The 14,891-nt window shown below is 34.7% G+C and overlaps 1 protein-coding gene across 6 annotated transcripts in view; it reads right to left on the bottom strand.

Annotated features, from left to right (window-relative positions):
* Positions 1 to 14,891, bottom strand: part of LRBA (LPS responsive beige-like anchor protein) — a 392,984-nt gene that overhangs the window by 111,061 nt on the left and 267,032 nt on the right. For all 6 annotated transcript variants that reach the window (XM_085579290.1, XM_085579288.1, XM_085579289.1 and 3 more), the window contains 4 exons: positions 8,499 to 8,616; positions 7,431 to 7,533; positions 6,155 to 6,270; positions 3,820 to 3,932 (listed from right to left, as the gene is read on the bottom strand). In XM_085579290.1, coding sequence (XP_085435416.1) covers positions 3,820 to 3,932; positions 6,155 to 6,270; positions 7,431 to 7,533; positions 8,499 to 8,616 — 450 coding nt within the window. The remainder of the gene's footprint in view (positions 1 to 3,819; positions 3,933 to 6,154; positions 6,271 to 7,430; positions 7,534 to 8,498; positions 8,617 to 14,891) is intronic.

A 14,891-nucleotide genomic window follows, 5' to 3' on the forward strand; every position in this document is an offset into this window, starting at 1 on the left:
AGGATTTAATGCCTCTCTAGACAAAAAGATTTCTTTTAAAAATTTGCAAAACTCTAATAAGTTCACATCAAAACATTTTTTAGTTTCTATCTCTTTGCCAAGAGGTAAATAACTAAGCAAATTTCATGCCCATCTCAAATCTGTTTCTGCAAAAGGGAAAATATGAAGCACAAGTTTTATATGCAGTGCATTTGTGCTCCTGAAATGGGCACCCTGCAACAGAATTTAGGTTGGCATGCTGAAGAACCCAACAGCGAAGTTACCATCAGAACAACAAAACTACTTTAATTTTTCATAATAAAAATAATCTATTCCTTCTCTTCCGTCAAGGTGTGTTTTATATTAGTGACTCCCACATACCAATTAAACACCTCACTTCACTAAGGTGAGAGCTTTTTGTTGCTTTTGTACACTTGACTGGAAAATAAGTCATTACATGCATAACAGCCTCTATAAAATTGATGATGATTTAGCAAATACTGCATGGAATAGATAAAAATATGAATAAAAATATTACTATGTACACATGTAGCTATACTGCAGAGAAAAGAAGATTTAAGAGTAGCATAAATTTCTTCTTCCAGTAGTGTCAGTTTATGTTCTTACACAAATGTTACGCCTGATGAAAGGAAAATTATCAACAGCTGCTTGCATACAGCAAGATCTTGTAACAAACTTTTGAGAGTATAAAATCACGCTTCCATATCTCAGTATTTGCCATGTATTTTGAGTCTATTTTCTTTCTTTATCCAAGTTCAGAAATACAATGCGATTTATTGCTTCTACTGAACAAGGAAAAGAATACATAAGTAATGCAGAAAAAGCTACACATTCAGGTGGGAAACTGTGCCTGTTGTATAAATAAAATATATACCCCTATAAATATAATATGTAATACTCATTCCAAACCATAGTCACCTCTTAAGGAATAAACATTGAGTCAAAGCAGGGTAACAGACTGGCAGTGCACTCCTGGCATTTGTCAGGAGTGTTCGTCAGGCTGACAGCAATATTAACCACAATCCATTCCAGTTGCTTTGGTTTATCACTGTATGACTGATGTTCAAAACAGTGCCAGAGGAAGCTGCTTAAACAAAGTGTTGGTTTAACCTCCACTCTGCAGTTCTTTAAATCTGTACTAACTGTGGACTCCTAGCTGACACCTTAAAAAAACCTATTACTTAGATTTGGCACAACTTGCAATTTCTAAATAATTTTTAAAAAGTAAATTCTTCATTGTCTTAGGCATCAAAAAACCAAAAAGATATTGACCTGACTTCCTTTCTGCCAGATCAAAATCAAAGTTTTCCTTTTCTACACAGTGTGTAAGTTTTCTACTTACACAGTGGGAGCACTAAACTGTGATGAGTTTCTGGTCATGCATAAGGAAAGGAAATAAATGGCTGTTAAAACCATGTACACATTTAAGTGAAATATCTTTAAATATTTTAAAAACTTCTAGCAGTGCAAAATCATAGACATGCTATAGTACATAATCAGTACATCTGTGGAACCATTACCCCCAAGAAAACAGTGCTACAATGAAAATATCACAATATACATAAAATCTACAAATTTTCATAGTAGAATATTAGCAAGGTCTTCCAGATACTTCTCAGAAATTCATCATCTGACATGAAGTTTAACATTTAAGCTACCTGGAGTTGATACTGCTAGAACTACCAAAACAGTAACCAAAACTGCTTTTTTTGAAACAGGTATGCATAAAGACTGTCAGTATGTGTGTGTGTGTCTATATATATATATACATATATATATGCAATAATTATGTGCTGTTTAAAGCTCTCAGTTTTCCAGCAAATGCTTGAGAAGGTTGAATGTAGATAAATCTGAGTAATATCCTCCCTCAGCACCAGCAATGAAAAGATTCCCTCAGAACTGAAAGCACACTTAGCAAACCTCCTCAAAGACTATTTTCAGGAACAGAGAAATCCATATATCCTGTCAATATTAATTTTAAAAAACACATATAAATAGAGCAGGTTTGCTATCCAATCTCTCAAATGGAGGTAAGTGCCATACCTAACTTAAAATGAGGAAAATATGTTCTGTTTGAGGGAGGAAGAAAGACCAGGACTACAGTGCTGGTTGAATTGAATCTTAACAAGTGACAGTACAATTAAAAGAGATCCCTCCTAAGTACAGCACTTAAAGAATTCTTTTCCTTGTCTTCAACTATTTCAGCAATGACATGATCTATGCAGAAGTGTCAGTTATCAAAAGTTAATGGAAAATGAGGTTGCAAAAATCATGCCATCACCAATGAATTTATTAATGGTTAGTACACTTAATTTATGTACTAACCCAAGCTACACAGGGCTGATGTTACTTTTAAGTTTTCAATGTTAATTTAAGTGCAATTCACAAGAGTACTCTAGAGCTCGGTGATAGATATTTTTGGCTGTAAACTACCTTCAGATACTTTTTGGGCAGGGGATTGTTAAATAGAACTCATTGAATGCCACAAATAATTTTTTTTTTTAATTAATAAACGTTTACCTTTTAAAGATTTGCTAAAATAAAAAATATGTGCAGGTTTACCCGTGAATGTGGATCTGTGTCAGTCAGACAGTCTAAGAAAACTTTGAGTTAATGACTTCTTCACATTAAGTAACACTATTAGGAAAAGTTACAACAATAGAATCTCAGAATCTCTGTTTTGGCTTTAAATGTGTACATATACACATTCAAAAGTCATGGTACAGTCTTCAAATATATATATATATACACACATATTTAAATATATATACACACATATACATATATATATACGTGTGTTTATTTGTCTATATATTTGCTGACTATACAGCACCTTTTTTAAGGTTAAAAAAACTAAATCAGTAATAAAACCTTTTCATAGACCTGTATTTAGTTTACTCAACTGCAAACTGAAAGCAAAAACTTTTAAAACTGCCATATTTTCATGGGGATTTTTAGTAGCAAATTTGCAATTTATATAAGAGTTAAAAAAACCCCAAACTATAATTAAAATACTCTCCTTACCTTTTCTGCTAATTTGCTATATTGCTCCACATGGCCAACCATTTCCCATAAAAGCTACCTTTTAGAAAAAGATCCTGCTTGCTGATTAGTGTACCCACTCCTTGTAAAGAAAATGAGAGGTACTTCTACTTTGTAAAATGAAATAGTCCCTCCTGGGAAAATATTGCAAGAGAATAATCACATTCTGTAAAACAGGCTGTATATCGAATCTGCAAATGGTTGGGGCACTGTTGCAAAAACTCACAAGGCTATTCTGCCAGAAAGGAATTGTTTGGAAAAGTTGTTCAAACCTGCCAATGTCTTTCTGACAAAGAACAGCTGCATTGCTCCAGCGTACCTGAAGGGGTACACAGAGGAAGTAATAAAATTAAGCTTCTACTCAATGGAATATGGGCAGTGATTTAAAAGTATCTAAAATATAATGGTTTGCTACAGGGTTTGCTACTAAAAAAGGTACAATTCTCATCAGAAAAAAAAACAATAAAAAGGCTAATTTTTAATCTTTAACAGCCACAGCATTTCCGATTTTATTAAAATTTGAAATGAAATGTAATGTCTTTGTTCCAACTAGGAGCACCTTCCAACAACAATTATTAGGTCGATACAATCAGAGGCAATAAGAATACATTAATAATTCATTTTTACACAATCTAATTCTTATTATCAGTACACACATGAATAAATGAGACACTGTTAATGGTCATGCAGGAAACATTCATGTACTAAACATAGAAAATGTTTACAAGACTGCAAACTACTATGATAAAATATAAAGGTGTATTTGATGACAAATACCTTTGACAAATCCCTGAAGTTGCTAGGAAGTGTAAGGTCCAACTCCTCTGACTCATAGTTGGTGATAACCCAAGGGAAGACAGGGTACTGATTCAAATCATTGTAAGTTCGACCTGACAAACAACAAAACAAACCCACTGTGAATAAAGAGTTATATTTAACTAAAATACCAATCTTTACGGATACAACAATATAACTTTATGAGCTGTTTGAAAGAACTGCAGTTTATTTCACATCTGTTATCATTTCAATATTCTACTTTGCTTTATTGAAAGGATAATGGAAAAGTTGACAATATGCTAGTATTTAATCTAAAACATTTCAGCCCATTTGACTATAATTGTAAACTCTTTTGCATACAATAAGATTGACAGTTAAATTCATCCATTTCCTAAGCATTTCTCCTTTCCTTGTTTACATCATCTTGTCTTCTGTTTCCTTAAGGTGAAACACTTCCAAAAATGGAGGGTTGATGATTTTTGTTGATACTAAAAATTAAAGCATTATTTTTACATAATGTCTTAAATACAATATGTGAAAGAAGAATGGAATAGCTCAGGAATTCAGACTGAAGAAATTTTCAATTAATAGCTGTTTCATCTAGAGAATTCACTTTGAGGGGAATTCATCTTTGCCCATTGTCCATCTATGGATATGCCACCATTTACCAGGACAGAAAATTTGGTCTGGATACAGGTTCATGTGTACATCTTCACATATCTAAGATGGAAATTTTGTTCCAGTAAAACCAAAATATTCAATTAGAATAAACACATACCATGCACACAGACACAGCCCAAAGCCTGGTTTCTGAGTTTAAAATGCAGTTTTTACATGGATCCTGTATTTTTATTATATTGTTGCAGTGTCTTATTCATTCATATCATCTTCAGTCAGCATGTTCTTGAGATTTTGTTCAGCCTGGTCTTAAAAGTCTACAAAGACAGGTTTTAACCTGTTCCTCAGGAATATTATTTTATAATCCAACCTGTAGTGTTGTCAGAAAACATTTTCTAAACCTCCACCACAGTATTTCTTCTTCCAGTTTTCTTATGCCACTCAGAATTTGTCCATTGTGGTTTGCAGAACTTTTAAATGGTACAGTCACTTGGCTTTATTGCACATTACCTGTTATTGAGGATTAAGGCTACTTACATGACACTAGGGTAACTATCTTTCTTTTAATTCCCTATCATGGGCAACTCAACTTTCCCTCTTTTTATAAGATTATCTTTCTGCTTCTTCTAACCTCCAACACCAAGCAGATAAGAATTCAATTTATTACTTTAGTAATATATTAAAGCTGAAAAGGGTCATTCATTAGAGCGATAGAAAACAGTGTCATGATGTGCCTCAGTCTGCTTGAGCAGTAACGAGGCAAGCAGATCGACCCCTACTTTTAAAAATCTGTCAGCATCCTGGCACCTCTGACTTGATGACTGATTACAGAAAGCACCAAAAGTGACCATTTGTATAAAATGCAATTAGTGCAAGCACAGGCATTTGTTGTATCAATCGTGCTAGCAAGTGCCAAGCCTGAAAGGAAATTAACAGACCTTTCAACACAGAAAGCACTGAAAACTGAGAAATTTTCTAAGTTGCTCAGAGGACAGAATAAGTTGGAAAATAAAAGGGATGTCATGAGACCAAACAGTCAGCCTCCAATTAGCAAACTGAAGCCCAGCTGGTTAGAAGCTGATGGGGTAAGATGGATTAAACAAAATATAGCTCAGTGTTTACAGAATGAGTGGTTAGGACAAAAATAAGTGGATACAAATTAGGGTCGGTTTTGGATTGATGGTGTCCTGGAATGACAGCACTGGCAATCCAGCCACTGCACCCTTTTTTGAGACCAAACATGCATCCTGTAACAGTGGTATTTATTGACTCCAGGAATATCCTGCTCCCTGGCTGAGATTTCCCAGACCTACAGAGAACTTGTTGCATTATGATATTTAAGGAGGATCATACTTATGAAAATTAAAACTTAGAATACTGAAGATAAAGAAGTTCCAAAATCTGAGGCTTTCCTAAATAGCTGACAGTCTATATAGTTCCTGTGCCCCACAACAGTCATGATATTCTGATTTTAAGTGCAGCTCAGTACAGTGTTATGAATACATCTCTAGTCTTACATAAACATAAATATAATTATGAATAAAATAAATTTAGGAGGATTGTTGTGAAGTTCTTCAGGACACAATCATACATAGAAAAAAATTACTCATTACAAGAGCAAAATTTAGTTGTGCCCCATGGCTGCTGAGACTGTGCCATGATTGACTCTTTTTTCAATGTAATTACAGTAATTTGGATGTATAGTAATTAGCAATACCTGCTATAGTGTTTAGAAACATCAAATATTCAAAGTTGGAAATCTCTCGGTGTTGCCATCGCTGGGTCATGTTGGAGGCTTTGAAGATCTGTCGTGGACTAGCCAAAGAAATGCGTCTGAAAACAAAGAAAATTGGAAAAAAATAATGAGAAAACCTGGTGGGTCTTCCTTTTTTACATATCTGATTTTCAGTGGCAGTAGTACATATTCTTTCTACTACATCTGTGCTAGATTTCTCTGGAGATCAAACTGCCACTTGGATACTTGTAGTTCATTTTTAAAGTTTTATAATCTAATAAGAATAAAAAGAATTAATGCATCTGACAGCTGGATATGTCAAAATTTGAAAAATTTCCAACAGAAACCTTTACAGCTGTGCAAATTCAGCTGCTCCATGATGGCTTGATGTATTACAGAAATATGTTACTGGAGATTTAGAGATGGAATATCATTAAATAGGAGAATTACAATACTTTCAGAATTTCACATAAGAATCAAGTCATCTTTAAATCCCTCAAGAACAAAGGAAAACAATGATAAGAAGATGGAATTTCATTATGAAGTCCACCCTCTTGAGGTTTAAATTCTAGGCAGTGTTGGGGAGTTAGTCATAAATAACTCAAACTTTTAGGATTTGATGCCAGATTTCCTATTGTTTGTGAAAAAAGACTGTAAAGTCATTCCTTGGAGTGATAAATAAAGCAGAGAAGAGTTTATCATAAAATTCCCAAGACTGTTTTGTTCATAAGAAAAACATCTGTAAATACCAAACCCACATCACACTTAGGGAGGAAAAAAATATATATGTAGTTTTAGTTTAAAAAATCTTTACAGGTATTGGTAAACCATTCAAGGAAACGATTTATTTTAATAACCTACATTATGTTGCAAACAAATTGATCAGTACAAATAAATATGAAATATTGAGCAAATGTGTCTTCAATGTACATTTAAAATTTTTAACACATAATTTGTTTCTGTAAATAGAAATCCTAATGTTCTTACAGAGTAGCTATAATAGCAATCCAAGAAGGTTTTTTTTCTGGACCCTAAGACAAAAAAAAAAAAATACAAAACAAAACAGAAAACATCCCAAACTATTTTAATTCCATTTCTATGTACAGAAATAAATTAAAAATAAAAATTTAAAGTACGAACAATCAAGATAGTCCTGCTCCATGTTCTTAAACTAGTAGGTGTAAATGCTTCAAAACACGTGGGCTGGATTGATGAAAATAAAACTGACAGATAAAAATTAACTCAGATTGTAAAATACCTGGTCTGGGGTAATCCAAAGATGGTACCAATACCAACCCGAGGTAGACAGTTAACCACTTTCTTTACTGTTGCTTGGTCAGGGAAGTTGAACATGACACCCACTGTGAGTACAAGAGTTGAAATACAGCATGTTAGGCTTTCTCAACCAACACAATGCAACCCTAAGCTCAGACGTCCAACAGATCAGACAGGTTTCCATCAGGTTGCTGTAGATATATTTTTTAATTTCCAGAACTCCTTTTATATATCACTAACAAGAATTTCAGCAGAAGTTGTTACAGTTGCACATTTTACAAAGTCTCTATTTCTTTTCCTCTAAAAATAGAAATTAAATTTATATGCACAGATTAACTGTCTAGAACTAATTAAAAAATGTATGTATTTACTGGTTCACACATTTACTAATTTACTTCCTAGGTATTTTCTAGAAATAGTCTTCAAAATACTATTTTCCTATTTTGTCTGAAACATATGAATGACACTTCTGAAACAGCAACTTAAAAATCTAAATAACAATCTAATTATGGTATCACCAGTGGCCATTAATGACTTCAGAGAGTACAACAAGTGTTTATGTATATGATTAACATTCTGTTGGACAATACCATTACCAAAACAATGTTTTAAATTTTAAGTAAAGCATGAAGGCATAGCAGTCACTGGTCTAACCCAGTAGTGAAATTCTTTCATTCCATTGTTCTTGGTGTGTACAACTAACAACTATCAACCCTCCAAGGGGACACGAAAAATCCTTCATGCACAACAGATCAGAGCTAGGACTGTCTTGAGCAGGAGTCCCCAGAGAATGCCAAATAAACATGTGGATATAAATGAAAGTGAGGCATTGATAATGCAGTTTTCATACTTGATCATAATTTATCATTGAAAAAAAAATAGGAAAGAGAAACTAAATTACAAAAAAAATACTAACTTAAATACTAATATATTTAATCCAAGCCCTTCCCCTATCTACACAAATCCATGTCAAAACAGACATGGCTAAACATCCAAAGAGAATGCACATGTCCCCACATCCACACCTGTGATTTCTTTAAGCTCACTGTACCTCTATTTGCCATGAATATCTCCAGCGCTGTATTTTGCAAGAGGTAACGTCGGGAAAAGATAGATCGAATCTCTGAGAAGAGCCATTTTCCATGGAGTCCTTCTGTGTATGCCAGAATCTAGGAGAAACAGACATAAAGGATGTTTTAAATGTTAGCTGGACAGGTAATACCTTGAAAAAGAGAAACTCTTTAACCCACAAACATGGATTCTACCAACTAAATGCAAAACCTGCAGCAAAATTAAAATATGCTCAAAATTCAAATCATTCTATGAATCTCTAATACATTTATTGTACTCCTGAATTCAATTACTCATGCCAAATATGTTAAACATTTGCTTACATTTTTTGATTTAAAGACAACTGTCTATTTTTCATGTTTCAGAAAAACAGTTTCAGAGTTTCAAAAACATTATTAAATGTTCAGCATTTCAGCAAAGAATAAAACCATATTCGGAAATGTATTTCTAGTAGCATTAGATGTATCTGCACTCCCTTCAGCATCATTATAACAGACCTGGAACAAATAAGCAAGAAAAAAATGTCTTTAAAGAAAAAAATGTTCCTTAGGTTTATCGCTAAGGCAGCATTCATTAATTCTGGAACTAGAAAGGTTGGCTGTATAAGAGGTTAAGTATCATTTTGTCAGCTAAGGTTAAACACAAACCTGCAAATGAACTCAGCATAATCTCTCTATGGAGTAAGCAGTTGTCAAAGTAACTTGTTACAATTCCTGTCATCCCATTTGACAGACACAGATGCTTAGTCTGCCTTCACAATTCAAACTAATTCCATTTTCAGTCCTCAGCCACTTTGTTTCTTTGTTGCTTCACTTTTTCCTTTTCGTTTCAAAGCTTAATTATGTAAGTGTTAAGGGACAGAGAGATTGGACACTTCTCTACCTCAGATTAAAAAACTATAGGAGAAGGAAAATCTGAGATTTGTCAATTTTAGCAAACACAAACCACTTAATAGAAAACCATCATAGAAAAAGAGACTCATATGCAATCCTTGTTAACATCACTCTTACCACAATTTCACTTGAGCAATACATTGTGTATAAAAACAAAAAAGTGAAATTCGCATCCTGAACATAACAAAGACTGTTAACTAAACCAATCATTTGTTTACAGGTTTTTAACAAAGGAGGATTTTGTCTTGCATGTAGCATGTATTGACAAATAAAACCTGCATTTTTGTAGCACAGAGAGCAGTTGCACTATTATAAAAGCACTACACAATACAGCATAAAATAGTGTACCAGTTTTGCCAATTAAAAGCAAATATGGCTGGCAAATCAAAAGCTGATAGCACAAATCAGAACATACAAAGCAAATCATCTTATTCTCAATACACATGCCAACTTCTTTCCCAGCAAACACACATACACACACTCACACGCACATAGAAAGAGAAGGAAAAAAATATGTCATTATTCCAGTACAAAATTCTAGAACTGTGATGAAAGAACCAGAGATTATCAATGGTTGCTAAACATTTCTGGAACTGGGGAACTAACAGACTTGGGCCACACTGACACTTCCCATAGTACACCCATAAACTATCCACACTAATTGGCAGAATTGTCTAATTCTGTGGAACTATTCAGAACCACTGTGGTTGAATTTTGTCACATGCATATAAATATCCCCTAAGAATACAACATCAAAAGAGGTAACAAAGTAGACAGAGTTGTAGTGCTCGTGCACAGAAATCTCTTAGTACTTTTTGCTGGTATTCATCCATCTTATGATCTTAAAATTGGAGCTTCTAATTGCAATGACTGATTTTTTTTTAAGCAGACAGCAACATGGTAACCTCCACTTTTCCACAATTAAAACCCAACAGCCTGTTTGTCCCCATCGGTCAGTGCATGGCATATTCAAACACTTACTATGTGGATAATGTAAGCAAAACCAGCACTCTAAATAATTATTCATTTTACCCCATGAAGTGAGCAATTTCTGTGAGACTGCAAACCCCACACGAGGGTGTGCTTGCAGCCTCCTTAAAACTGGAAGGAAAAGCACCAGCTTGAAAAGAGCAGAGGTGCACCTTGCATCGTGCACCTCGTAGAGCCAACGGAGCAGATGAAGTAACAAATTCAGAGGGAGAGGATTTACAGCAGGAACTGGACCTGCACCCCAGAAACAGCACAGGCACTGCTGTAACCATCCTCTGACACACTCATTAACAAAACTGATCAGGAGACGCGAGCAGCTGAGGCCGGGCTGAGCAGGGCCTTCATTCCGGGCTGGAGAAGGCTCTGCCTGCTCTGCGGCCTCACTTCAAAGTCTCTGGAGTTCAATTAAAACTGGATTAGGTCGGAGCAGCCCTTCTTTGGGACACTGTGCTCTCCGAAAGTCTGGGCCACTGGCAGCACCCTAGCCAGAGCTCTGGCCCGCCGGTGAACCAGTCACCACAGCGACCACAGCGCGGCCGCGCTCCTCGCCGCACCTAGAGCGGGTGGAAGGTCCAGGAGACAAACGCGGTTCTTTCACGTGTGCTCCCTGTGAAAACCCAGCGCGACCTTTCACTCCCTAGAAGATATTATTAGAGCCTCCTAGTTGCAGAATCTGGCTCATTCTTCAAATTAAATTCAGCATTTTTATTCTGGCAAACAAATTTTTTTTTTTTTTAAATCACTTCTGGCATCAGAACTACAACTTTCAAGAACTATTTTTGCATTTGCCTGTTTTCACCCATAAGCCACACAACACAGAGCTCCACTTCAGAATTTAAGAACAGCTATCTTCTTCATACCATTGTACAATATTTTGAGGTTAAAACCAACTCATTTCTGCCTTTTGTCACCATCAGTTTTGGAACAAGTTGTGGAGCAGAGACTAATGAGAGTGTACAATCTGATTTAATCTGCAGAAATAGTACTGCCTTCCCCAAGTAAGAAAGTATTTACAGAATTTCAGCTGATTCAACACACCAGATGGAAGTTCAATCTACTGCAGATTTCATTTGTTTCAAAAGATACAGCACTTTACAGGAGAAAAGACAATTTATACTGTTTACCATTTTATTTATAAACACATAAACAAATGAGGCAACTGTAAAGTTCTACAGTTTCAAAAATCTCATCAGACAAACTGTTCTGTAATTAGACTTTGGCAACACCAGATGAACAGGCGTCATGACAACATTACTAAAAATACAAAATTACTTTCCCCTTTGAATGAAGTCCCTTCTATACTTCAAGTATTAGAAATTAAGGTCTAAACCTGTACTCAGTCGCTGTACTCATGCTAAATGCCCAACACTGCACAACTGTCGGAAACTCCCAAAGAAATTAGTGAGTAAAGAACAGCCAAATTCAAATTCTACATGGAGAAGACTCTGAAATCAGAGTTGCATGAAAACTCAGGTAGCACAGTGCTAACCACAAATAAAGATCATACATTAAAAATTGCTCATATTTACAGATATATGACTGTAAATCTGTAAATTGCAGATTTACAGTCATATATCTGCTAATTTCTCAACAAAAAAAATGCTCATTTACTTGGAAGCTATTCTGTCATTTTTCACTTTGTAATACAAATGCCCCATTCTACCTTTCCTTCAAAAGCCTCCTTGAATGCTGATTATAAACAATGTCTATTGTTCATGCAGTAGTTACAAAACCACCCCCATCACTATAGCTGCTCCTGAATTAGCAAAGTAATATTTTACTGAAGATTAAATGAACAGTTTGCTTTACCTGTTAAGCAAGCCAATCAACCATCGTATATTTTATTTTATTTTATTTTAGAGAAAAGTAGTATTGATCTTGAAAACGTGAATAGGCTAGAAGTAATTAAGTCTGCAAATGGGTTATAGAACTGAAACAGTAATTGAATAATTATATTACTTTAATATGCCAGCCAACTTAACTGCCATGAGTAAAATAAAAGCTAAATAGCTTATTTTAAAAGCTGATGCACATTTGTCCAATTTAAAATAAGTTATAATGCAAGACAAAGAAAAAACCAACAAAGCACTGCATAAAAATATAGAGCATTTAATTTACATTCTAATATTATTATGGTTGAGATAAATATATTCTAGCAACATTCTAGGTCATTTGGAGTAATTTTTACTCAGGAAGGCAAAATTACAGCACTCAGAGGCTACAAAATATGACACTCAGTTCACAAGAAACCTGGATTTCTACCTTAACTTCAGCCTTGCATCTGAGGACCCTTGGATTCCATTGTCCAGGTATTATTTAATTCCTGGCTGCAGGATTCACAGTGAAAGAGTCTGACTCTGCTCTTTGTTTAAATACATCTAAGTACAACTGAATTAACAGAGAATCAGATCAGACTATTAAAAATCTTAAATATCAACATGTTCTTCAATAAATCAGAGTTGTTTATTGGCTTATTTTAGATTTCTCAAAGAAACAACAAATAAGATGTTCACTTTAAATCTCAGCTATTTACAAAATCAGCCACTGAAATCCACAGGCAATGAGCAGCAGACCCCCTGTGAGCATGCACAGTCTGTTACACAATCCTGTTCAGCATTTTCATGGGTGACAAACTCAATTAAACATATTCATTACTTTAATGTTCCACTAGACAGTTTTACCCAGCAAAAATAAATAAATAAATAAATAAATAGTCGGTGACCTTTGTATTGATCAGAGCAAAATGGCTTATGCCTGGGTGTGGGTGGTGAAGGGATTGGGGAGGGGGGTGGTAAAGGACTCTTATGTTTTCTCTTCCAATTACTGAAGGAGATGATAAAACCACAGCAAATGATGTATCAGCTCATTTTATCTTATCGCTTTGGGGCTAGGTGACAATGAAGTTCATATTTCACGGGTTCCCATTGAAGATTGTGAAAATTACTTGCCCTTATGACCTGAAATTTCACTGGAAGACAGAAATTTCTCTTCTGCAAAGTAATGCAATTTTTCAGATGCCAACCTTTAGCCCAGCTTTAAAAATTAATTTCATTTATATTAACCAATGATATTGATATTTTCACAGAATGCTCTTTGATACATGAACCACCGACTAGCAAATTGATGTGCTCAAGAAGGATAGAATTATTTTATCTGAAGCTGCTGGGGACAGACAGATTTACCACAAACTGAAATTTCTATTTCACATTAAGCTGTTTATATTAGCCAAAAATACCTCAAGGCCTCAGAACCTGTAAATAGTTAAATCTTTTGTTAGGCTTTAGTCCTGTTTCTAGATCCTTTCAGTTTTGAAATAATTTCTCTCTACACTATGAAAAAAGAAATACCATGTGCTTGGAAATAAGAGGAATAATAAGAATAAAGACTAACTGTCACAGACCACAGATCAGTACATATATGATGGCATGAAAAATAGATTATTAAAATAGAAGAATGCACAGCTATATATTCTCCCTTTATCCTGTCACTTAAGCTATATTTCAGTGTGAAAAAAAGCACGCAATCTAAATTTTCTGAAAGTGGTCTTCTACTAACTATGTGTAACCTTCTTCCCAATTATCCCAATCTAACTCGGAAATAAAATTACTGAGGTAGCCTGCATTTCAGAACTTTTCTGATATGAGTACGTGGTTCTAAACATCTCACATACAATAGTAGCAAATTTAGTACAAATTCTCTTACTTCCTTCAGCCGAGTCTCATAAACAATTTCCTTCTTGATTAACTCTGCTGGGTTTTAGGGAGCAGGGGTTCATTACCACTATCAGAAAACATTTAATTAACCCAAAGAAGAGGAACTTCTGATTGCTAAAGACAATTATGCAAGGTAAATTATGCAGCCTCAGATAGTGGAAGTTCAAAAAGAAGAAAATTAATATAGGTTAGGTTGACTGTCCAAGCCCTGCAAGGTTAAGGACATAAAGTTATTACTTTCTTTGCAAAATACGACAGCAGGCTTATTTATGATAAAAAAAGGAGACAAAATTGCAGGAATTCACAGATTCTTGTAGGAGTTGACTGATATCTTGATTTAGTTACATTCTGATTTAAGAGCTAGCTGGATCTGCTCCTCCTCTTTGTATCAAGAGGTAGATACAAAAGGCTCCTACAGATGTTTACATCACTTGGAGAAGAGCAACATTTTTCCTCTCCCAGGGTTACCTGTTTATGCTATTTGCTACAGCACTGATGTTCATACATATACAGACTTCATATGTATGTAGAATGATATAGACAACAAATCATAACCAAGAATCTTTCAATCATTTAGAAATAACTCAGCCTAGTCTTTTTGGACTGCATTAAATCATGCAACTTCATGATTTCATGTGTCAATGAATTCCATCAGTTAAACAGACACAGTGCAAATACTAAAAAAGCTTGTTTTGATTTCATTTTTTATAGATTGAAAAAAATAAGATTACCGGCAAAAGCTCAAGAAAAGAGCTTAAGCATCATTGAGCAGAATTC

The sequence above is a fragment of the Lonchura striata genome, chromosome 4, assembly GCF_050655825.1.
Source record: "Lonchura striata isolate lonStrDom1 chromosome 4, ASM5065582v1, whole genome shotgun sequence".
Taxonomy (NCBI): Eukaryota; Metazoa; Chordata; class Aves; order Passeriformes; family Estrildidae; genus Lonchura; species Lonchura striata.